This window comes from Epinephelus fuscoguttatus, linkage group LG9, assembly GCF_011397635.1.
Source record: "Epinephelus fuscoguttatus linkage group LG9, E.fuscoguttatus.final_Chr_v1".
Lineage (NCBI taxonomy): Eukaryota > Metazoa > Chordata > Actinopteri > Perciformes > Serranidae > Epinephelus > Epinephelus fuscoguttatus.
The window spans coordinates 5989801-6014792 of record NC_064760.1 but is presented as its reverse complement, the minus strand read 5'-3'; the positions used below and the strand labels follow the sequence as shown (position 1 = coordinate 6014792).

Sequence of the window (24992 nt, the reverse complement as noted above, 5' to 3'; positions counted from 1 at the left end):
TACACTAGATGGCGGTATTCTGCTCATTCTACATAATCAACCTTTAATGTATATATTGTATATATGTATATAGGTTTGGTGTGTCTCGGGTGTGTATTGCTTGTTGGAAACAAAATAAAATTATTATATAAAAAAAGAAAATACATAATACTGAGAGACAGAATTCCAATTTTTGCTAATTATTTTATATATATTTGTGCCCTGAAATGATTTAGTTCTTTCAGCATGGAGAACCACAGAATACCTTCAATTTAATAAAAGGTCATTGTACGGCTTTTTCCCTACATTAAGAACATGCATTGGAATGAGACGTAATATTTCAATGTACAAATGTCAATTGCTGATATTTTGTCTTTGCCATTAAAGCTATTTAACCAGAACACTGGAGAGAAGTGATCTATGGTGCTGGAGAACTGGAATGAGGACAAATTTATCATTCATTGATCTGATCAGAGAGTAAAACTTTATAAGAGAGTTTCTAGAAACAAGGACAGCAGATGTCACTGCACCGCCATTACTAAACATCTTTGTAAGGGGACCTCAGACTCTATAAAAACATGAATAACTGAATATCCAGCCATGCATGGTGCCTCTGTGTGACAGGAAGTGGGAGAGATGAGGAGTTGACTGAGTTTGATCCCTGTATAAACTGTAGTTGGACAGTTGTTGGTACAGCAGCTCTGCAGGGAGGAGCATCAAGTCAGTCAGCAACACACATAACAGGGTTTTGATAACACCTTCAAAATAAAAGCATGGATTTGTCACTTTAGAATATTAGAGTTTAAAAGTGTGCTTTCTTTGCATCTGTGCTGCGTCTGTTGTCACCAACATTTTCAAACTTGAGCTCTTTAAAAGTCAGCTGTACATTATCATCATCAGAAGCATGAAAAGGGTGATTAACTAATTGTAAATTTGGATGATGATGATGGATTATCAGCTCAAGGAGATAATCCGTTTTAAAGCTGATTCTTAGGTAGACCAACAATTTTTCTGCCAATCTTTTTGATTTTCTTCCACATAGATGGTACAGTATGCGAAAAGTTTATTTTAATCTAAGCCACCTGAGGATAAGTTCACCACCTTGCCATACCCAACTAACATTGCAAGCAAAAAAATCGACTGTTTAAGACTTATTTTAGATGGTTTACAGGCATTACATTGTCTTTCTGTGTTGCATTTTATGGGTGAAAATGATTATTTTAATCTACCTTTTAAAGGCTGCAATGAGCAATCATTTTTATTTGTGATCAATATGCTGATTATTTTCTCAAGTAATAGTTTTGCTTATAAAATATCTGGAAATAGTGAGAAATGCTATTATACTTTCCTAGATACAAAGGTGACACCTTCAAACTCCCTGATTTATCCAACCATATGTCTAAAACCTAAATATACACTCACCGGCCACTTTATTAGGTACACCTTGGTAGTACCAGGCTAGCACCACATCCCAAAGGTGCTCTATTGGACTGAGATCTGGTGACTGTGGAGGCCATTGGAGTGCAGTGAACTCATTGTCATGTTTGAGATGATGTGAGCTTTGTGACATGGTGCGTTATCCTGCTGGAAGTAGCCATCAGAAGATGGGTACACTGTGGTCATAAAGGGATGGACACGCTCAGCAACAATACTCAGGTAGGCTGTGGTGTTTAAACCATGCTCAGTTGGTACTAAGAAAATCTCCCCCACACCATTACACCACCAGCAGCAGCAGCCTGAAGCGTTGATACAAGGCAGGATGGATCCATGCTTCCATCTGAATGTGGTTTTTCCAATCTTCTATTGTCCAGTTTTGGTGAGAAAACCCGTGTGAATTGTAGCCTCAGTTTCCTGTTGTTAGCTGACAGGAGTGGCACCTGGTGTGGTCTTCTGCTGCTGTAGCCCATCTGCTTCAAGGTTGGACAAGGTGTTGTTGCTTCAGAGATGCTCTTCTGCACACCTTGGTTGGAACCAGTGCTTATTTGACTTCCTGTTGCCTTTCTATCATCTTGAACCAGTCTGGCCATTCTCCTCTGAGCTATTTGCATTTAGGAGCAGCTGAACAGGTGTACCTAATAAAGTGGCTAATGAGTGTATTCAGTTTAGTATTGTATCTGACAAGGAGGAGCAACAAAATTTTTATTTTTTGAGAAGCAGGAAACACTCGAACAAAAATATACGCAGTGTATCAACACAGCTTTTATTTTGTCAGTCTGTGACTAGAAGTTGTTTTCCACTGCGGGTGACTTGATGGTGTTGCAGAGCGGCAGGTCAGAGAGGTTGAATGAGTGTTTAGTTTTGGAGGGGTTCCTACAGAGAGGAGTTACTATGGCAGGAGTTCTGCATATCATTCTGCTTTTATTTCTGCATTGTGGATCATTTATCTTCACTTTATCCAAACCTACTGATGACACAGCTACAGTGAGATCCACTGTGGATTCAGATGCTACATTTACTACAATTGAGAGCCTTATTTCTGCAAGAGAAATCAACACCACTGAGGTTCCCACCACCACAGGAGTCATAACCAGTTACAGCAAGACAACTGCTAAACCTCCTGAAACCACCACAGCTGCTAAACATGTGACTGAAGATGCAGGTAAAACAACAGGAAGACCGGTGTCCAGGAAAGACACTGAGGAAGAAGAAGATGAGGGTCCTTTGGAATTAGGTGAGGAGATATTAATATTGCAGATGTTATATGTTGGAATTTTAATGCAGTTTGTTTTACCCCATATGAAAACATTATATTTCTGTGGACATTTGCACAGTGGTCAAATTAATGTGACTTTTTTACATTATTATTTTTAGTCGTGCCAACATGGCTAAATGTACGTTTTTACAGCCTGGCTAATTGTTCGCTGGTTTTCCATGTGTTCCATTACTTTTCCCATGAACAGTCATGCCGGTAAAGTCAAGTGTTCCTCTGCAAACAGAGAACAAAGTGACCAGAACTTTAATTCAAGGAATAAATGTGTTGTTTGCATCTTTAGAGAATAGATACAGCAAATCTACAAACTGGTGCTGGTAGAGTTCTGGGGTTAAGAAATGTTCCTCAGGTCAAAGGTTCCAAATGTCCATTGGTTAAGGATCCTCCTCAGGATTTAAATAACAAGTCAAAGTAACGTTCCTCAGGGTTCCTCGGAGCCTCCCAGATTCTCAGAGTGTAAAGAGAGCCCTGTTGGCTCTGCATATCTGCGGTCAGGGAGTCAGTGTCCGAGGGTTGGGGGAGGATGTTCCACATTCTAGCCTCTGCGCGGTGAGACATTTTCGCTGTGTGTTTTCTACTGATGGAAACCAGATGGGCTGCGTGATGCCTCAGACCAAAAAAACAAAGAACAAGACCCCTCACACTCCTGAAAACCAATCCTGTGATGTTGTCCATGCAGGCAGTGAGTCAACTGTACGCTCACTGGAGCTGTGGCTGCAGCCAAATGGATATAATGTAAATAGATGTGAACATCCACAGCCAAAAACATCAGCATGTACATTAATGCAGTCTCAGGTTTTAAAGCTGGTTTGTGCTGCTCGCTGCAGCTCCTCTTTTAGTGGTGAGTGAAGAACTTTCCAACAATGTTAAAGGAGGAGTGAAACATTCTGTTAAAATACAAATGGCTGTTTTGGGGGTTGAAGTATTCCTTAATACGATTTTTGCAAGTTTTTTTCAAAATGGTTCTTCCTGTTGTTCTGTTCAAATGACTTATTCACAAACTCTGAAGTCGTGTTCTGCGAGATATGTGTTTTCTACTATGCCTTAAATGGTTTGCATTTTTGTAGCAAGGAGATCCACCAGGAGCATTAAGGTAGCAAAGAAGCCCAAAACAATCCTGAAGAAACCCAAACTCGTCATCAAGAAGCCGAAGATTGTTAAGAAAGCCAAACCCAAGGTCAAACCCAGTGTGAGCCCGTCAGTGGCCACGGAGACTGTCCCACGTATGTATAGGGAATAGCCCTAATGTGTATACAGTATGTCAGTCAGACAAGGGTCACATGTTGGTAGCAAATAGTTTGAGGTGCTTTCACATGGGGGGCGGGGGGTTTGCTGTGTCAGGACAATTCAAGTGGTCTCAGGTGAATTTCTGACTCATTAACACTTTCTACACCAGCTTAGAATAGTTTAATGGGGAATTTGAAGCTCACTGGGACACACTGAATTGTTGGTTGAGGTAAACCCACCCAAGAAAGCATCAAACAAACTCTAGAAATATTTGCTAATTTAACACTAAGTTCAGACCCAGATCTGATTCATGTAATTCCCCTACTGAGGCCGAGCATACTGTATATCTGAACCTGTATACTAATTAAATCTGCTGCTTCACTACTGTCTCAAAGCAAAGCACAGACTCATAACAACAAATCTCTGATACAGCGTTAATGAGAAGACAGCTTCACCTCTCACACAGTGTTGGTGCAGAGAGATCACAAATATCAGTTGTCAGTGATCTGTGAAAGAGGGATATCGTTCACTAACACAGATCACACCGATGAGATTAAGATTTTGAATGGTTTATTGCAGATGATGGATTAAGGGCTGAGAGAATGAAAGGATAAGGATTGAGGGACGATAGGATGTACGATGAAGGGATGAGGGTAGAAGAATAAGGGAAAGGGTTGGGGATGACGGACGAAGGGATAAGGGTTGAGGGATGACAGGTGTAGGATGAAAGGATGAAGATAGAGGTATGAGGGGATGAGGGTCGAAGGGTTGAGGGATAAGGGTCGAGGGACGAATGGATGAAGGGTTAGGGATGACAGGATGAGGATCAAGGGATGAAGAGTGAGGAAAGAAGGGATGAGGGATGAAGGGATGGAAGATCTCAATCATCCATCATCGTGAGTGTGATGATGGATGTGTTGGTTGAAGGCAGGAACGCAGGAGAGATCTTGGTACTGAGGACGCATTCACACTGGCGCTATTTGGTCCGCTTTAAACGAACCCTGGTCCGCTTCAACGGATAGCTCAGTTCGTTTGGAGTGGTGTGAATGCTTTGGTGAATACCAAAGAGAGGTGATGTAGAGCAGACATAGAAGTGATGTAGAGCGCAGTGCATTTTGGGTAGAAAAAAAAAAAACAAAGCCAACAGTGCGAACCGGGAGAAGCAGAGGTACAGAAAGAAAAAGTTGGAAAATGTCTCGTGGGCAGACGAGTAGTGAGGAGGTGCAGGTGCTTATTGATACATGGTCAGAGGACTATATATCGCAGTTGTTCGTGGCTACTCACAATGGATTTCTGTTTTCAGTCCTGGCCAATCGATGAGCCGGGTTTTCTTCTTCCTCGTGCTCTTTTTCTTCCTGGTCAGTGCTCGTTTCGGGCGATACTGCCCCCAAACGAGCAGCTGTTGTAACTGCGTGACGTTGTCCAGGCGGTTTGGTCCACTTTAAAAAGTGCAGTGTGAAAGTGAACCGAACCAAATGAAGGTGTGAAATTTTTCGGCATTCCCCGCCAAATCGAACCGAGTCCCCCGGACTATCCTGGTGTGAATGGGCCCTGAGTGTGGGAGTTGTCTCTTCGTGGACTTGGTTTTGGATCGAGACCCCACTGGTTCCTGTAGGCAGAAAAGAGCAGAGAAAAAGATGTAAGAGACAAGAAGGGATTGGGCGTGGTCTTTGTTCCCCCTGAAAATGTTGCATTCCTCTCAGTTCACAGACGAACTGGTGTCTTCCTGTACATTGTCGTCTGTAAACTGACTGCTAAGTGACCCGTGTGTGACAAAATAATCTCACATGACCTGGGTGCGCAACGTCCGTCTCGTTCCAAAAGTAGCGAGATTATTTCATCACATACTGTGTCCAAAATTAAGCTCTAAAATATAGATTTCAGTTATTATTTTACATGTTTTATGTTTTATTGTCTCACGAAATAATTACCAATGTCTCCTGTGGTCTTCCTGTCACTTATTTTCTAACTGTTGCTGCCTCTCTGTTTTGCTCCTCTCCGGCCAGTCTCACTCTCTCTATAACCTCATCTCTCAAAGTACAATGATTATAAGGACATTTATTATAACCATAACCCTAAAACCAAGTTCTGACCTTTTAATACATGATTAACATTATGGTGTGGAGGTTTGGTGCACTGGTCTGGTCTGTTTTAGCCTCCAGAGAGCTGTGATAGCTCTACCAGCTGTTTCGTATATGTGCCCTCGTATATAAGTATATGCATGCATAGTTTTGTGTGTTCACTGGACTGAAAAATGAGCTGATTGAGGAAGTGTGTGTATGTGGAGTGTCAGTACATATAATGTGTGTATGCAGACGGAAAGACCGAAGTGGAGATTACTGTAGGAATAAATGCTTAGTAAGCAACTTGTCACGTCACATCGAATCAGAGCTGATGCCCATTAAAATCCCTTCAGGCCCGCCAGCTACTACCATAGTTAGATAAACTGTGAGGGATATGCTGGAAAAGTTGCCATGTTGGGAAAGTAAGTAAACGTTTTGTTTTTTTTTAAAAAAAAAATGGTCATTTTACTTTTAAAAAATCTCTCCAACCGAAACCAAATTTGGCCGATGTTGTGTAATATGGTGCGATATTCTGCTGGAATTCTTTGGACAGTTGTAACCAAATTTAGGTGCTGCATACTCATATCAGCTCCAGCCGACCCTTCAGATTTGTTGACATTTTGTCTTCAGCTGGTGCTACAGCAGTATGATACATTTCAATGGACATTATTTAGTCAGCAGCGACTTTTGACCAAAGCAAAACGATCCTCACACATCACACCTATTTTGGCCTCCTTGCATTGGCTCCCAGTCTCTTTTAGAATCCATTTTACTTTTAATTACCAACTCAATTAAGACTCTTAAGAATTAATGAAGACTCTCAGCGATCTGGCACCAGAGTACATAATTGAGCTTCTCAATTTCCACCGTCCAAACAGGCCCCTCAGGTCTGGTCTTGACTTACTTGCATTTTGCACAATTAATCATGAATATGGATCATGAAGCTGGAAGATCGTAATGAAGAACCCATTGAGATGAGGCTCAGGGTGGGGAACTTATCTTTGATGAGGCGTCTTGAGCTTGAGAAAAGAGGCAAAAGGAAATGAAAAAAGGGTTTGGGGGTAGCAGATGTGAAACTGAGACAAGGAGAGACAGTCATGGTCTTTGTTCCTTCTATAAACACTTTCGGGCAGACAAGGATAAACAAACTGAATGACGCTCTTACAAACCACTTTTTTGTTTACAATTTAGCCCCCAAACCAACAATGTTAATTATTTTCTCTCCTTGGGGACTTTACGGTTTTGTCTTCTGAGTATTATTTCCGGAGTCTCTCTGGCTCAACTCCAAACGTTTGTGGTTTGACAGGAATCCACCGATCAACAGCAACAAAGAGATGTCACTTTTTAAGAGGTCAGCAGCATTTTGAGTCACACTCAGCTCATCAGAGATCCAGTTGGACTACAGGGCCAAAGGGGGACACGGTCTTTACAGGAAATGCCACCTACATTTAGCATTTATTTATACTGCTGCTATACCTTCGCCTGAGACTTTTTAACAGCCAGTAAAGCATCCTGGCAGGAAGAGGCAGCTTGAAACGAGCTGAACCCTTCAGACAATGAGAGTCTGTCTGAGGCTTTAATACGGCAGCAGAGGACGCTGGACAAGTTTAAAGACATTTCACCCTCTACAAGAGAGTTGTGCTTCCTCTGTTTCCTGCTCTGCTTTTTAACTCTCTTCCAATTATCGTCTTCTGCTTAACTGGTAAATCCATCAGAGTTGGAAGAAGTCTTACTTATGTAAAAGTTGCAATACCTCAAAATGTAGGAAAGCATCTGCATTTGTTTTGTTTTTTTTTGTAATATGGTAACTGTCATTTGTCCCATTTACAAAATGTGCTCCTTTAGTGTTATATAATTCATGCACATTATATAACATTGCAATATTTGAAGACAAACTTCCCTCTGTTGTAAAGGAGCAGTGCGTAGGATTTAGTGGGATCCATTGCCAGAAATGGAATACAGTATTCCTGACTATGTTTTAATTAGTGTATAGTCACCTGAAACTAAGAATTGTTGTGTCTTTATTAGCTAAGAAAGCCCCTACTTAGAGAACAGATCCTCTTCATGGATATTCTTAGATCTGGACACCACTCCCCGAGTTGGTACCCTGGAAATCCAGAGTTCTTGCAAGAGCGCAATTTGAATTTGCTCAGCGAGTCACTCTGGCAGTCAGTAATGAAGCTCATTACCCATGCCGTTGGAGCCGAGCTGCACCAATCACATCGGTGTATCTGATATAGGCGGGCCAGAGGCGAGCTAAACAGATGACGAAAGCGCTGCGTTGACGAAGTCCGGAATCAGTCCGTAAATATTGCAAGCTGGCTACGGATGTACACCAGTTGTGTGAAACGGCTTTGGCCGCTACAATGAACGAGTTAGACTTGGCTTTTTCTCTAAAAGAGGAAGAGAAGACGGCGCTCGAGTCTTTCCTTTGCAAGAAGGACGTTTTTGCTGTTTTGCCGACCGGATACGGCAAGAATCTAATCTACTAGTTAGCTCTGCTGGTAGCTAAGCTCTGGATGCGTCACCCCGTGTATTGTTCTGATTGGTCGTAGTGTATCCAATTGCGTGCAGTGATATTTTCAAATGCATGCTTGGTGATTGGAGATTTGGGTCTGGATTTCCAGGCTACCGAATTGGCACCTATTTAGTCCAATGAGAATTGCTCGCCTGGCACATACGGCAAAAATGTTTCTAGCTTCTGGGTTTACCTCCAGAGTATGCAGCCCACTGAAGATATGCAGTAGTGTTCCTCCTGCTTGGCCAACCTGTGTTCATTGCCAGGTTGTCAAATGCTGATGCTTTGTCACGAGAAGGGAGTATTTAATTGGCTGCAATCTGCAACCTCACCACTAGATGCCACTAAATCCCACACACTGCTTCAGGTGATTTAGTTTGTTCTCACATGCTTCAGAGAGTTGACCTTGTGACCTCCCAGCTCTCACAAGGTCAAGTGTTTGTACATATGTTCAGTATCATATGTGAACATGTGAGTGTATGTGTTTGCATAACTGCAGTATGGTTTGCAAACCTGCATACACTGTGTTACCGAGGAGCAAAGTGGGCTGAGATCTGTTTCCATTAGTTTATTCTCAGTGTAAACTGGAATTTGAACGTTTACTTAAAAACACATAAAGACATTAATCAGCTGTCTCTTTGGCTGTATTGATGACACAAACAGTCACTCCTTTAACAATATCTGTGCAAAAACTAAACTAGAACTTTACCTCTGGAGCAGCGGCTTCTTCTCACTTTGCTGCTCTGCCCTCTACTGTCATGGTGTGATAATATTCAAATGCTTAATACATCCCTGTTGGCTGTGTCAGAATGTCCTCCACTGGGTCTGGAGTCACTCAGGGTCAAAGACACCCAGCTGAGAGCGTCGTCCTACAAGCGCAGAGGCCTGGGCCCTCACCGCGGCCGACTCAACATCCAGGTAACTACACAGACTGACAGCTAATCAAAGACTTCACACACGCTACAGAGCAACAGAGTGTTTCCTGTGTGTGTTTCAGTCTGGGATAGAGGATGGAGACATCTACGATGGAGGCTGGTGTGCTCAGTTCAGAGACACGAAGCAGTGGCTGGAGGTCGACGCTCGGCGACTGACTCGCTTCACTGGTGTCATCCTGCAGGGTCGCAGCTCCATCTGGAGGTCAGTACTGAGGGTTAAAGTTCATATAGTGTCAAGAGTGAACAAGCTCTTCTTTACAGCGATGTTCTTCTCAAAATCTTTTAACACTCGCCAAACTGAAAAGCTTCCAGTTAGGGGAGAACAGGGGTGGTTGTCACGTTCGTTAGATTTTGCTCTCTAGAGGGCGCTGTTAAAAAACCTTACCTTCCTGTATAATCAATTTATTTTTTTAGATTATTTATATGGTAGTGATTAGCATCTAGTTCCTGCCATGTTGAGGCAGAGGGTACTGTCTGTAGCTCTGGTTGAGGGTGAGAGGCTGTCAGCAGATAAACAGAGATCTGTGTGGGTACATGAGACCCTAAAAAAGAGGCTGGATCATGGGGAGTACCACCAGTTGGTCCAGGAGCTTCTCCTCCATCATGGATGTTTACAGGCATATTTTAGGATGATTCAGGGGCAGTTTGACAACCTGCTGTCTATCATCAGGCCGTATAGCTCTGGGTATCCAGCAGCCACTACCACCACATACCACCACTACTGTATTGATTAATCCTTTAAATAGAAATAAAAAATGCATAATCTTTTCTCTGATGGTAGTTGGGGGTCTTGTTATGGACTCTATGTTGCTCTATGCTCTATGTTGAGAGTCTTCTGTGTATCACACATGAAATGTAATGTACTACAGAACTCCACGTGTCTTGTTCACACACAGTTGGAACATGGTCCATACCTATAAGGTGCAGTTCAGTAACGACTCGCTGGTCTGGAAGCCAAGTATGAACGGGACAGAGGAGGCTGTGAGTGGAAACATTTTCCTTTTCCTATCTATCTAGCTAAAATCTATCTAGCTAGCCATATATATGTATACATATATATATAGGCCCGCTCTCAGGTGGGTTCAAAGGGAAATGACGCCAGCCCAAGGTCAAGGGCAGCCCATGAAAAGATCTGTGATGACCTTTAAATTGGATCACATACAATAATAATATATCACTGGAAATACAATCTGTATTTACATTTATTTGTATTGATATGTATTTACATGATAAATACATGTATTTTTATCATTAAAACACATTTCAACATGCCATCTGATGCTCCCACCCCCCCACAGGTATTGTGAAATGGTGCGGTCCATCTGACAGAGGGGTCAGATCATGATTTGACTTTATGATGTAATACCTTAAAGTCATCTTTAGTCAGTGTTTGTTTTTTTTTTCTGATCATTCATTGGAGGTCATTTTCCGGAAAAAAATAAAATAAAATAAAATAAAATAAAAAAAATCACGTGAAAATGGGATTCAACTTTTGACTGGTGATATTCTTTTAAAAATGATAAAATAAATAAATAAAATATTTTTATGATAATGTGACAACGCATCCAACAACATTATGGTTTGGTCATTGAAATAAAATTAAAAGATATAATTGTATTTATGTGTGTTTGGTTTTGTGATAACGTCACGTTTGTTTAAGTTCAGACACAGAAACAATTAATGTCTTAACGTTTTTTGATGTTTTTGTATAATGTAATGTACCCTGGCTCCCTTATTTATTTTCTGTTTACATGTACTTCACGGATTATTATTGATTTATCTCTTATGTCTCTGAAACTCCCTGTAATCTGTATCCTTGTATCTTTGCAATAAAGTTTAAATAATAATAATAAACAAACAAACAAACAAACAAATAAACAAAAGAAACAGTGTGAGCATGGTTACCGAACGGTCAGCGTCATTTTCAATTAAAAGAAAACAACTGTGAATATGGTTTGAAACTGCTCATGATGTTCAGTTTGCCCAGGTACAAGTCTTTATTTGGTTAATCTACCGTTAATCGTCCAACACTGAAAGACACAATGGAGAGCAGCGATGAAAGGACCAGTATGAGCTAGGCCTCCGATACCGACTCACCGTTGACCCGCCAAGATGATTGTGTGGTGGCGTTACGGTTTGTAGCAGAGGAGCGTATGATGAACGATGGAGGAGGACAAAATCCTGTCCTCCTTCCTCAACAACCTAGAAGACCGACAGTTGGAGCCCGCCCGGGACAGGATGAGACAACCTGTAAGTTACCTGATAAACACCTGGTGCCTCTCTGTGCTTTTTGTTTTTGGTCTCTGCTGAAATGTTGAGGTTGTAGGAAGCATTTCATGCTAGCTCCAAAGTAACGTTAGCTCTAACCGTTAGTTAGGGGACGCTTGTATGGGCGCGTTATGAGACAACGGGCCCCACCACCTCTCCTACAGAGGAGCTAGATGCATTGTGTCTCTTAGAAGCTTTTTGTAGTCATATTTATTTCTTTGTGGGCTTTTTGTAGTGATTTTGTGTCTATCTGGACTTTTTGTGTCTCTTTGCGATCATTTTTGGGTCTTTTGTTTGTTTGTTTTTGCCTTTTTGTAGTCATTGTAAGTCTCTCTGTCTCTTTGTAGCTTTTTTTGTAGTGATTTTGTGCCTCTATCTAGACTTTTTGTGTCTATTTGCAGTCATTTTTTGTCTCTTTGTGGTTGTTTCCCCCCTTTTCATAGTTATTAGTCTCTTTGTGTCTCCTTGCAGCTTTATTTGTAGTGTTTTGTGGGCATTTTTTGTTTCTTTGTGGTTGTTTTCCCCCTTTTATAGTTATTAGTCTCTTTGTGTCTCCTTGCCATGAGCTCCATAAGAAAACATCCACAAATACGGACAGAAGGCTGCATCTGTGTGCATGTTGTATACATATCAAACGTTGAGCACAAATAAGCCATGTGGGTCCATTCGCTCTTTGGATGGGATTTTGCTTCGAGAGGAAGCAATGTGTGGAACCAGGAAATAGTCCTAAATAGACCCCAAATCCTAAATCATCCTACAGTGTGTCTATTAATGCTTATCCAACTTACAAAGGCTTAATTTAATAACTTATGGCAAGAAAATAAAATGCATTAGATTTGAAAACCAGATATTTTATTGTTTATTTGTATCATAAACCAATGTCACACACCACAGCTCTTAGAGCCTCAGCTGATCTGCAGTGCTCGTCCCTAGATGGGCCTTTAAAATACATAAAACATTTCTATTGAAAACTGTACCTTTAACATCAAACCAATCAATAACTGTTTGTTTGTTTGCAGATCCTCCCGTTTGATGCAGGTGGGGGAACCAATGACCGAGGACAGCTCTGCTTCCATGAATTCCTCGGGCGCTGAGGTGGCATTGTAGCACAACTTGGACGAGTATTTGGAGTCTGCGACAGAGGAGGTGATGTCAGCAATAATAAAAAGCTTGGACAGCTGTCAGGAGATGACAGAAGCAGGCGTGAAGACACCAAGCCCTGCCAGCAAAGTCCTGAAATATATCTCGACTAAAATGAGCTTCTCAAGGAAAAAGACTAAAGACAAGTTGGAATGTGTGGACATTGTGGATGGCTCCTCCTGCTGCCCCTGGAAGACACCTCTGCACTTCACCAGCAAAGCAAGAGAAGCCTTTAAAAGGAGCCAGAAGGTGTCCGCCGAAGTGGTGGATGGATCACCTCTACAGGACTCGGAGATAAGTTATCTGGTGGCTGTGTCCCCTGAGGAGGTCGTCAAAGACCTTTCACACAGCAGGTTTGTCGACACCAGCCTGGATTTACTGAAGGACTTCCTCAAGAGGTCACTGTTAGTATTCTCCTCGTATTGCGTCGAGGCAGATGTCGCCTCACCCGAACCCTACAAGGACTCTGTGAACTCTGTGGCCTCAGAGATGCTGGACATTGTAGTACAGAGTGTAAACCAAGTGTGCCAGCCGCAGCCGAGGAAATTCACCTTACCATGGCAACGGTCTGAAAGCACCACAGTGTCTGAGGAACAAGTTGCCGCTGTAGCATCGACGCTTGAAGACAACTTGCAGAAGACGCTGAGGAAATTTTTGAACTTCCACAAAGAGGCTTCGGACAAACTGAAGGAGGACGAAGACGTTCAGTCTGACAGAAGTCACAAGAGAGGTGCGGACGCCCAGGAGGCCGGTGTTCTGCATGGCGGGGCGGCTGGTTCATGGAGGTCCAGCGTTGAATGCTTGGCAGGTTCCCTGGATGACACAGAGAAAGAAAGCAGAGTGCTGACGAGGTTGACGAGACTGGAAGAGCTGATCGGCCAGGACAAGCTGTGCAGCTCCTCTAAGACGCAGGCTTCCACACAGGATCAGGAGGATCTGGAGGACGATGACCAACAAGTCCAGCCGCTAACAGAGGAGAACCCTCCTACCGACTAACTCCACCCTTCCTCATCCCACCATCCTCTCCTAGGAGGAAATATGAGAATAAATGATTTCATATTCATCAGCATTTGAAAAAATGACTAAACAATTGATCATTTCAGGGGAGACGCCCTGATTCTTTCATGCTCTGGTCAGTTTGGATATTTTGGGCTATTTTGCTTCCATAACTTGGCTTCTCTCAGACTTGTGAAAAAAAAAACACATTTCACATACATTCAATAGGTCAAAATACACATTTAGGTGTTTTGTTTTTTTTTGCTCTGGAAATGTATTCAAAAAGCACATATTTAATGAAATAATGCCTTGCTAATATTCTTTAATATAAAATACATATTTTGTTATAAAATGTATATTCAATGTAATATAAATTTAATATAACATATTTTAAGATTTTATATTTAAATTATGTAAATTATTGTAATATAAAAAATATAAAATCATTTACATATTTTGATATCAAATTTTAATATAATATTTGATAATATATATTTTGTTATGGAAAAAAATATAAAATATTTGTGGGGCGGCATGGTGGTGTGGTGGTTAGCACTCTCGCCTCACAGCAAGAGGGTTGCTGGTTCAATCCCGGGTGCGGGAGCCCTTCTGTGCAGAGTTTGCATGTTCTCCCTGTGTCAGCGTGGGTTTCCTCCAGGTGCTCCAGCTTCCTCCCACAGTCCAAAGACATGCAGGTTAATTGGTGACTCTAAATTGTCCGTAGGTGTGAATGGTTGTCTGTCTCTATGTGTCAGCCCTGGTTTCTGAAAGTTTCATGTGATATCTACTAGTTAAAAGTTTTACCCTCTACCTGTAATGAAAACATATAAATATAAATTTTCATTTCATTTTTATTTATTCAGGGAAGGAAATTGACTCTTCACTAGGTCACTGACGCAGGCTAACCAATCATAACATACAACAACAGCTGTGCTCCATTGACTCTAATGCAGTCGTTTCAGATTTCCTTCATTTTCAGGCTGGTTTTGTGGATTTGGAGCTAAATGTTGTGCCTGGGGCACGTCGTGTATTAATGATACTCGTTACCTGGAGAGGTTGGAAAAAGATATACGTTTCTTCCGACCCTGCTGTACAGGAACCAGTGAAGGGAAGCAGGGAAACTTTGCTGATATTCAACCAGCTGTGTGTCACTTCCCCCAGAGATCCCTGTTCATCTGCACACACTGTGTGCCACACAGCTGGTTCAACATCAGCAAAGTTTCCCTTTATATTCATTGTCTTGTGTGTCGATCAGCAGTGATGTGGTGGTTCACTTTTACACTGTGATCTGTAGCCTATAGTTCGGCTTTAGCTTCTAACTATCTTTGTCTTTTTAACCTGTTGTTGCTGCTGAGTCAGTTTGACATCCTGGATATATCCTTCAAACACAGACTGTAGACCCCTCTGTCTGCTGCTCTCTGGAATCACTCTGTCATTTGTCTAAAAATATGATAATATTTCTTCAGGGAGTGCAGTTAGTTCCAGTGTGGGCTCCATGCTTACTCCAACAGCTTGTTGGACCATCACAAAGGGGCGGGGCTTAGCAAAAGGTCAATTTTTGGTAGTTTAAAAGGGTTATATTGGAACACGTCTTGTTATGTATTTCTAAGTAAATGCTTCATGTTGAAACTCCTGCAGCAGATGTTTAATGTCACTTTATGGAATCAAATGAGAAAAGTAGTCATTACAGTGTAATTTACCCACAAACCATTGCTGCCATTCCAACAGAGGCCTGTAAAGGAAAGTTTGATCACCAGTGTTAAAGTATTCGGCAGAATGTGAACGATCTAACAGTGAACAAACACTTTGGAGTTTCTCCTTTTTGTTACGAGGGAATAATAGTAATGATGGTTACATTCATGAATCTCTGCCCTTTGGTTACTCAGGATGCCAGAACAGGTTTGGAAACTCTGCAGCTTTGGTTTGGTTTGTTTGTTCCAGTGGTGTTTGAGGCATGTGTGCCGCAGCCACAGCTCACCATGAAGTGTCAGTCAGGCAGGGATTATTTCCATGAGGCATCAGACTGGTTCAAAGGTTCTCTAGAGACAAATTAGTTTAAAAGAAATACATCTTTCCATAAGTCTCATCTGGCCTGGGAACACCTCGGGGTCCCTCAGCAGGAGCTGGGGAGAGGGACGTCTGGGGTGCTTTGCTTAGCCTGCTGCCCCCACAAACTGGTTTTGGATAAGCGGTTGAAAATGGATGAATGTATAGTTCACAGTGGAGATGGGAAGGAAATATTAGGCAGGCAGAAAGACGGGTGACTTCATGACAAAGCTCCCTGCTACATTTAAACGTAGCAGGAACCATTTTTTTCTGGCCTCAGATGAGAAACAGGACTTGTTTCTAAGATAAAACCCAAACTTCAGCCTCAGCTCTTAAGATTATCAGCCTGAGGTAAAGATCTCTGTATTTCACCACATGTGCTTCCCTCTGTGCTGCAGGTATTTGAAGGAAACCAGGACACGGAGACACCTGTCCTCGCCCTTTTCAACACGTCCACGGTGGCCCGTTACATCCGGATCAACCCACAGAGCTGGTACGAGAACGGGACGCAGGGTGACATCTGCCTGAGAGCCGAGGTGTTGGGCTGCGCACTCCCAGGTACGGGACGCCTACAGTGGAAACAGTGTCTTTAGTTATCTTACTTTTGCACTGTTTGGTCACTAACATTTCCTGCTATCACAGATCCAAATAATATCTACCCATGGCAGACAGAACCAACAGGGTCCAGAGACAAACTGGACTTCAGACACCACAACTACAAGGAGATGAGAAAGGTACGACACAGTTTGATGGCGCACAGCTCAGCCAGTAGGATATTTTTGGCTTGCACAACTTTGCCATCAACAAATATATATTTTTTTAAAATCAAACTCTAGTGTTGACAAACAGACCGGTTCTTGGTTTTTGCAGCGACTCTAGGAAGCTCCCTCAGTGTGTGTGTGGTCTGGTCTCAGTCTGACCAAAAAACAAATATTATGGGGTGGTTTCACTCCATGGCAGTGTCCTCACTGTGCTGCCACTACCTGCGGTCTGTTTGGAGACACCGTCTGGAATCTGATGGTCAGAAAACAGCCCGCAGAGACAAACACGACTCCACATTCAACGTGTGTGAATACATTTGGTGTTTGAACACAAGGTCAGACATGAGTGCAGGTTTGTGGGGAGACTGGGAGACATGTCAGCCCCAAGAATTTAATAGAAATCATTTGTCTGTTTATCAGTCTAGATCATTTTGGTGTGAGTGTCAGGGTGTGGGAGACGTCTGCCTTCTCTCCAATATAATAGAACTGCGATGGGAGAAACTGTGACCCATGCTTACGAAATTTTGGAGACGGGAAATTAGCGACGTAGATGGTGAGGTGGACGCTTGATTGGAGAAATTGTCAAATATTTTTGGCGCACACCATCTCTGACTTATCTTCGTACGTACATTTTTTAGTGTGGAGTTGACCCAATTTACTCAAGATAATCCACAGGCCTTGTTGTGAGCAGTTTCCCTGCTGGTATTTGATCTCTCAGCTTCATGTTCTTGTGCAGTGCACTGTCCGATAAACAGTACCCTCAGCACTAATGACCACAGTAGCAAATGAGAGGAGGCATTTCAGAATGAAGGAGGAATCTGTAGAGCATCCTCTGTTCTAAATTCACAGAGTAGAAACTGTTCAATAGGTCATTGAGTGCCGGCATGCAGAAATTCAAACTATGTTTTCAGTCTGAAACGTATTCACATTCACAAAGACAAAATGTGGAACTTTTTTTTTTGTTGTTTCCCAGTTGATGAAGTCGGTGACAGAGGCGTGTCCTGACATCACCCGCATGTACAGCATCGGGAAGAGTTACACGGGTCTGAAGCTCTATGTCATGGAGATCTCTGACAACCCTGGAAAACACGAGCTGGGTGAGACACACTGGAGACAGATGTGACAATGTGAAACCTTCAAAATGTACCACACCTGTTTCAAAAGGAAAAATCTCATTCCAAGGATCATCATGGTTTGTATCTAAAATGAAGAAGATGTAGTTGACAGAGTTTCATGATTTTCAGCAACCAAAAGCTAAAAAGTGTCATCCTCTTTTAAGTGAATACATGTTCTTTGATAAGTCCAGAGTCAAAGGTTTTGAGGTAGAGAAGCTCAGTGAAATTATTTCTGGTTCAAGAGCAGTTCAGCCTAAAAGAAACACAGCAATGTTTTTTAGCAAGACATTTGCAGCATTTCCTTGAGTTATTACACCCCCAAAAATTGGATCTCTTTTAGAGGGACAGCGGTGGCATTTCAAGCAACTTGTGCCCTCAAAACTGGGTGTTTTTGGTGAGACGTTGACAGTATGGCTGGTGCTGATTGTGCCCTCAAACAAGGTGTTTTTAGTGAGGCATCCACGCCATTTTAAGCAGTGCTTGTGCCATCAAAATTGGGTTTTGAAACTGACGGCATTTCAATCGGTAATAGTGCCATCAGAATCGCTTGTTTTTTAGCATGACATTGGCAGTAATTCAAGTGGCGACTTTGCCACCAAAACTTTTCTTTTTTTCAGAAAGACATCGATGGCATTTCCAGCCATGATTATGCTCCCAAAATTGGGTATTTAATGGTAAAACAGGACCTTGTTTTTGTGCCTAAACATAACCACATGGTAACCACTGTGTTGTTGAAAAGTAAAGAAACAAAAAGTTTCAACATGTCCTCCCATAATGTACAATTATTACATATTGCACAATGCCAAACCCCTTATACTGGTGACTGCTTTTTAAAACTGCAGTCTTTCACATGCTGCACTGCTGCATTTATTCTGATAAGATAGATGCCTTTTTATCACCTGGTAATCTAAGATGTCAGAGGGGACTTCTGCAACGGCTGCCACTGAATTGAAACCCTGCAAAGCTGCACAGTCCGGCGCTGTGTAAAACAAACCTTCACAGACCAGAGTTCACTTTTGTTTGCTCTGAGGTGTACAAATGTTTTCTTTGGCCTTGTCAGCGCTGCCCACATGGCAGCAGAGTGCAGAGGTTTTCCCGCCAAAACATACAGCAGTGAAGGCAGCACGAAGGAGCAGAAGGAGAGTGGAAGATCATGCCCGTCCATTCAAATTCAGTAATGAGTTATCAAATATGATCCACTCACAGGTTACATGTTTGAAACGCAACCCTTAGAAGTCATCAAAATTGTCTTTGTCAAAACTTGCTGTCTCATATATTTTTACATGTGCGGCCTGCAGATAATTGGTAGCTTTTACAAGGGAGAATATCAGTTTTTCCCTCCACTCTGCTCTGTCTGTGGCCTCATTTTGTCGACCTTAAAGTCTTTTTTTTCCAGTGACTGGTGTTGGTTGGGTGCAGTCTTATGTTCCATGTGTTGGAACGATCTTATGTGACTGAGTTTTCTGTATTTTCTGTCATCTGCTCCTGTGGTCACAGCTGGAGCACGCCAACTGGGTTCAAAGTGGTCAAATATCCTCCTCTGCCCCTGCCCTCTTTCACAGTTATGTAACTTTCATGAACGTTTTTCTCTTTGTGTTTTGTTAAACTAAAACTTTTATGTTTCTATTAGTGCTACTGTCTTGGCTGGGACGTTAATACTGTGCCACATACGGAGCAAAACTAAAAAACTTTTAACTTACAAGAGGCTTTTATTTTGTTAACTTTTGCTGCAAAGGTTACTCCATATTAACTGTCTCAACCAAATCACTGATTCAGTATCCTCAGTAAAGTTTCCAGCTCCAGAAGTATCTCAAGAAAAAAGTACGTATGTGAGCTGAGACGCCTCCTCGTAAACAGTGTGAGGAGGATGTGTGAGATTTCAGAGCTGCCTGTCAGTGCATACAGACCACACATGAAACAGATCCAGGTCCTTCACTGGGGTCTGTGAAAGAGGATGATCTGAGGTATTTCAAGAGCACATCATGTAGAAGTATTTAGGTTTTTTGGGAATGATGTCACACACTGTTTCCTCAGAAGAGGTCTGATTTGCCAGATGACCTCGTGCTCTGTTCTGGTTTTGTTTGTAGACTTTTCTAATATTAACTAGTCCTTAACTCCTTTCCTGTGTCTGTTGTTTGGCGCCCCCTGCAGGAGAACCTGAGTTCCGATACGTTGCAGGGATGCATGGGAACGAGGTGCTGGGCCGAGAGCTTCTGCTCAATCTCATGCAGTACATGTGCCAAGAGTACAAGCGGGGAGACCAGCGTGTCGTCCGCCTGGTCAAAGACACCCGCATCCACCTCCTGCCCTCCATGAACCCTGATGGATATGAGATGGCATATAAAAAGGTGCCTTTAAATGCACGTAGTCTCTAGTTGTGTTGTCTCTGTGACGACTCCAGACTGTTGTGCTTTGTGACTGTAACTCAGCAGCAAAGGCTTTGTCCCACTGTGTGTGATCTGCAGGGCTCTGAGTTGGCAGGTTGGGCCTGGGGTCGTTACAGCTATGAAGGTATCGACATGAACCACAATTTCGCCGACCTCAACTCAGGGATGTGGACCGCCATCGAGCTGGAGACGGACCGCTCCAAACTCATCAACCACTACTTCCCCATCCCTGAGCAGTACACGTCTGAGGAGGCCTTTGTAAGTGTGTCATTTATTCTACATCAGCACCACAGCCTGTACGACATCTCTAATTCTTAAACTAAGAACTCTCCTCTTTTCCTGCCTCTTTATCTCCTGACTCTATTTCTGTTCTTAGCAGTGCTTTCATATTCAATATTTAGGGTGATGAACATCTTGAGGGCAGTATCGCTGTGGCCCTTCAACTTGTCACTTTTCTCATTAGTGATTCCAACTTTTGGCCAAAAGATTTGCGAGAAAATCCATCTTGAATTTTAGAAACATCAGTGCTTTTAATGCTGCTGCTGAGAAATGAGGACACTAAGGGTGTTTATATTTAGTCCTTTTTAAACAAAATGAACTCAGTCCTCTTAAAGTGCACCAAAAAGTGGACCAACAAAAAAAAGCTGTTCTTTTTCTGGTCAACTTCGGCTCTGATGGAGCCTCTGGAGTCCTCTCTGTTCACACTATATATAATATATATTGACATACTTTTATTATTACCATGTCGTGGCACTGCAGTGTGGTTAAAACATTAGTGTTTCTGCGTGCTGTCAACTGTTGCCGTTTGATTTCATCTTGTTTCATTTATTTAGACAGAAAAGGAATTAAAAGCAACATTGTGTGTTACAGTTAAAACTGTCCTGAATGTGTTATGATTGCATAAAAATCTACATTGCAGCAGTAAGTTAAAGTTGAAAAGGTATGACAAAGCTGCCAGAGTCGTGTTGAAGCCGGCTGTTTATTTCAACCATCATGGTGTCAATAAATACTATAGATAAAACTTTAAATAAAAGTCTAACAATATATTAACAGTGACTCTGCAAAACCAAGATGATTAATGATAAAATACACGATGCAATGGTAAAAATATTATGTCCAAAAAATATTCAATATTGTTAATAGTTAGGGAATTAATTTCTTTAAAGGTCCTCGCAGGTGTTTTCACGTTTCCTGGCTGATTAGTAATAATAACAACGTCCCACCTTAACATGTGTGAGAGCAGAGTGAGGGAGCTGTTACATCAGTCACACCTGAGCAGAGCTCTCATCAGGCAGGAAGTGGAGTCACCTGTGTGGGTGGATCACAGGTGTGTCAGAAGCTATTTAAACACTGCACATTGAGCTGGTCGGTAAATTCACTACACTTCTACAAAGCTGTGGAAGCATGTCTGTGGCTGACCTGTGAGGCATTTTGATTTGATCTGAGTTAACTTTATTATCAGTGTTTTCCAGAATGCATCTCCCAGATGAACACTGTTTCACCTAAATACAAAATTATAAAACACAAAACAAACATATATCCAGACATTACAAAAAGTGGATGCAGTGCAAACAATCTAATGTCTCACTCTGACTGTCAGTGTTCGACCCCAGGTACACTGAGGCGAACTTGGAACCCAAACTTTGATTTAGTAGTTTTACAAACTGAGGAACAAAGTCGAGAAGAAGAAGTCATAGTAGCATGTATGAAATTGTCTTGGCCACAATGCTGTAGCCGCAGCAGATACCGGCACCTCAGTGGGCTGACAGAGATGATGTATTGAATAAAATCACGTGCCTGATAAACTGATTTTGTAGTTGAAAGAAGTCCTGTCAAGACAAAGTTATATGTGGCAGCACTCCCAAACAGGCCTTTTTGTTTCACTAGTCCTGTAATGTTATCCCCCCTGCTAGTAGTCACCATCTTTCTCAGCTCAGCTGCCTGTTCCGCAAGTAAAGACTGACCTCTACAACACAGCATCTCCATCTCTAATAGAAAGTTGAGCATCTGAATATTTGAGGATATTGAAAATATACCTTTGGGATTTCTAAACACCCTGGTTTACCCTTATACCCTGATGCTGCCTAGGCTGAATTAAAACAGAGTCAGTTGGATAAATGTCTAAAACTTAAATGTGTATAAACTGAGTGGAGCTCGTCCTCTGACTGACTCTCCATCAGGTGGCGTCAGAGACCCGGGCGGTCATCAACTGGATGCAGAACATCCCATTTGTTCTGGGTGCTAACCTCCACGGTGGAGAACTGGTGGTCACCTACCCGTATGACATGACCCGGGACTGGGCACCTCGCGAGCACACGCCCACTGCTGATGAGAGCTTCTTCCGCTGGTTGGCCACAGTGTACGCCAGCACCAATCAGGTTAATCCTCCTCCTGTCACTTCCTGTTCTCATTTTTAAAACATCTGCAGGAAACATTACAATGTACTTAATGTGTCTGTGTCTATAACCAGGTGATGTCCAACCCAGACCGGCGGCCCTGCCACAACAAGGACTTCCGTAGATTCAACAACATCATCAATGGTGCCGACTGGCACAACGTACCAGGAAGTAAGAATGTGTTTTTCTCATGGATGTATTATCAGATCTGAATACTGGACCCCAGGATTGCACCTGTTCAGTTCAGTGAGAACTGCTCACCTGGCTCATATACAAAAATAGTTTCCAGCTTCCAGATTTATCTCCATAGTGAAAATAAGCTTAGCTCATAGACTTTACATTATGATGACGCCAAGTTGGAAAGACAAGATGTTATTAGCATGCTCTAGCTTGGTTAGCTGTTGTTAGCAATACCAGTATATAACAATGTATTATACAGTATTTTGCATAATTCAGAGTCTGAGCCAGGATTGACTGCACACGGCTCTCAACATGGAGGTTGCTGAGCTGAAGGCTAGCAGCTAACAGTGCTAATATTGGCAACAGTGCAGACAGAGCTAATGGTGTTAACAGAGGGGGAACTGGTGAGTGGGTGTTAGGCTTTGTGACAGTGTTGGTCGGGATGGTGTCATCAGTGGTAACACAGTATGAGTGCAGTACATTGTGATGGCAGCCATTGGGATACACACAGGGACTCACGTGCACATGCGGCCACACTGTCTGTCACAACAAAGACCAGAGAAGCTCAGAGTAAAACACACAGAGGTGGTGTGACTTCATTCTCTGCTCAGGACGCCATTACTCCAAACACTGGTTTTCTCCTTTGTTAACTCTCTGAATGTCGTACACAGAACCTTTACGTCTAAAATGAAAAACAGACCTTGTTAGAGTCCTAAACCCAACCCCAGCAGACTCCATCAGAGAAAAAAATGAAACTGAAAATATCAATGTCCATGTTTTTTCTGTCTTTGCAGGTATGAATGATTTCAGCTACCTGCACACCAACTGCTTCGAGGTGACGGTGGAGTTGTCCTGTGATAAGTTTCCTCACGCCAGTGAACTTCCCATCGAGTGGGAGAACAACAGAGAGTCTCTGCTGGTTTACATGGAGCAGGTCTGTGTGCTTTCATTTATTTTCATCTTCAGTTCCTCGTCCTCAGTCCTTGTTTTTCCTTTTGTTGCTGTTTTCATAAACATAAGTGTCCTCCTTTTATTTTCATAGGTCCACCGTGGGATTAAGGGTGTGGTTCGAGACAAAGACACAGAGGCTGGTATCCCAGATGCCATCATTAAAGTGGACGACATTGATCATCACATTAGATCAGGTACAGTCTGACATCATGTCACATCACATTTTAATTAAATCGAGGTCTGTGGTTGGAAAATATGAAGAAAACTTTCTGTATGTACGGAACTAATAGGAAAAGCGGTTGTATATTTTACACCTCTAAGTTGTCATCCAAAATAAACAGGTGAATAAAACAATTACAAAACATTGTCTCACGAGCAAAATTGAGCACTTTTTGATGCTATAAAAATTTTGTGGATTTTCCGCTTTAATTTTAAGTTAGCCACTCTGACATTCCTCCTCAGAAAAAATGTATTACAGAGATAAGTTGTATGAAGTGCTTTCACTTTTCAAAGGCCAGTAGATTTGGGGATGTGCTTCCACCTTACCATATAATTTTAATAGTTCTTTTATTTCAATTATTTTTATCTCATCCTAAGTGTTACTTTAGATCCATTCTGATGATCTCGGCTGACTGTGGACTTCTCTTTCCTTTCCCAGTTGCTGATGGCGACTACTGGCGGCTGCTGAATCCCGGCGAGTACCGCCTGACAGTCAGCGCAGAGGGCTACCTCCCCTCCTCCCGCACCTGCCAGGTCATGTACGACTACTTCCCGACGATCTGTGACTTCCGCCTCACCAAGATGCCCAAACAGAGGCTAAAAGACATTTTGGCGAAGGGAGGGAAACTCCCCAAGGACCTGCAGCTCCGGCTGCGACAGCTACGTCTGCGTAAGCTCCGTGTCACCACCAAGGCCATCAACCAGAGGCGTGCTGCTGCCAAACGGGCGAAGAGGATGTGATGATGACTGAAGATAAGAACAAAGCTGGACTTGGTTCAGTTCACTCAGAGACGCACACCTTCACTGGAGTCATTTTTCGTTTTTCGTCATGTGACGTTTTACACTTGAGATTTTTTCATCCTCTGCTGTGGAGCAGCAGAACTGAGCAAACATTTGCTTGCCAACAACAGTGTGTGGTGGCTTTCAGTTTATATTCATTGTGCAACACCACAGAGCCAAAACAATGACAATGTGTGTCACTGTCTTCACACCAGTGAGGTTGTTAAATTATGGTGCAGGATGGATGTTCACCTGTTCACTTAAATCATTAAAAACTTCTAACATCTATTTTGTGAACTCTAAAAAATATATGGATTCATG

The 24992-nt window shown here is 42.3% G+C and overlaps 2 protein-coding genes across 2 annotated transcripts in view; both read left to right on the top strand.

Moving 5' to 3' along the window:
• smu1a (SMU1 DNA replication regulator and spliceosomal factor a) overlaps nucleotides 1-396 on the top strand; it is a 114268-nt gene extending 113872 nt beyond the window's left edge. Inside the window, exon 13 of the transcript XR_007450113.1 lies at nucleotides 262-396. The gene's annotated coding sequence lies outside the window, so the exon portion shown is untranslated. The remainder of the gene's footprint in view (nucleotides 1-261) is intronic.
• A 1859-nt stretch (nucleotides 397-2255) lies between these two features.
• On the top strand, nucleotides 2256-24966 carry LOC125894803 (probable carboxypeptidase X1). Its single transcript, XM_049586432.1, has 14 exons — nucleotides 2256-2650; nucleotides 9306-9415; nucleotides 9495-9634; nucleotides 10329-10413; nucleotides 16281-16440; nucleotides 16525-16616; nucleotides 17617-17740; nucleotides 19910-20106; nucleotides 20224-20403; nucleotides 22326-22523; nucleotides 22616-22712; nucleotides 23516-23655; nucleotides 23764-23866; nucleotides 24331-24966. The coding sequence occupies exons 1-14, from the start codon at nucleotides 2308-2310 to the stop codon at nucleotides 24630-24632; spliced, it is 2271 nt and encodes a 756-aa protein (XP_049442389.1). The 5' UTR covers nucleotides 2256-2307; the 3' UTR covers nucleotides 24633-24966.
• Nucleotides 24967-24992: the final 26 nt, after the last annotated feature.

Excerpts from the sequence above, each read along its gene's own strand:
- LOC125894803 (XM_049586432.1), top strand. The coding sequence starts at position 2,308 with ATGGCAGGAGTTCTGCATATCATTCTGCTTTTATTTCTGCATTGTGGA. Across the intron at positions 10,414-16,280 it reads TGAACGGGACAGAGGAGGCT|GTATTTGAAGGAAACCAGGA; the intron begins GTGAGTGGAAAC and ends TCTGTGCTGCAG. Across the intron at positions 16,617-17,616 it reads ACTACAAGGAGATGAGAAAG|TTGATGAAGTCGGTGACAGA; the intron begins GTACGACACAGT and ends GTTGTTTCCCAG.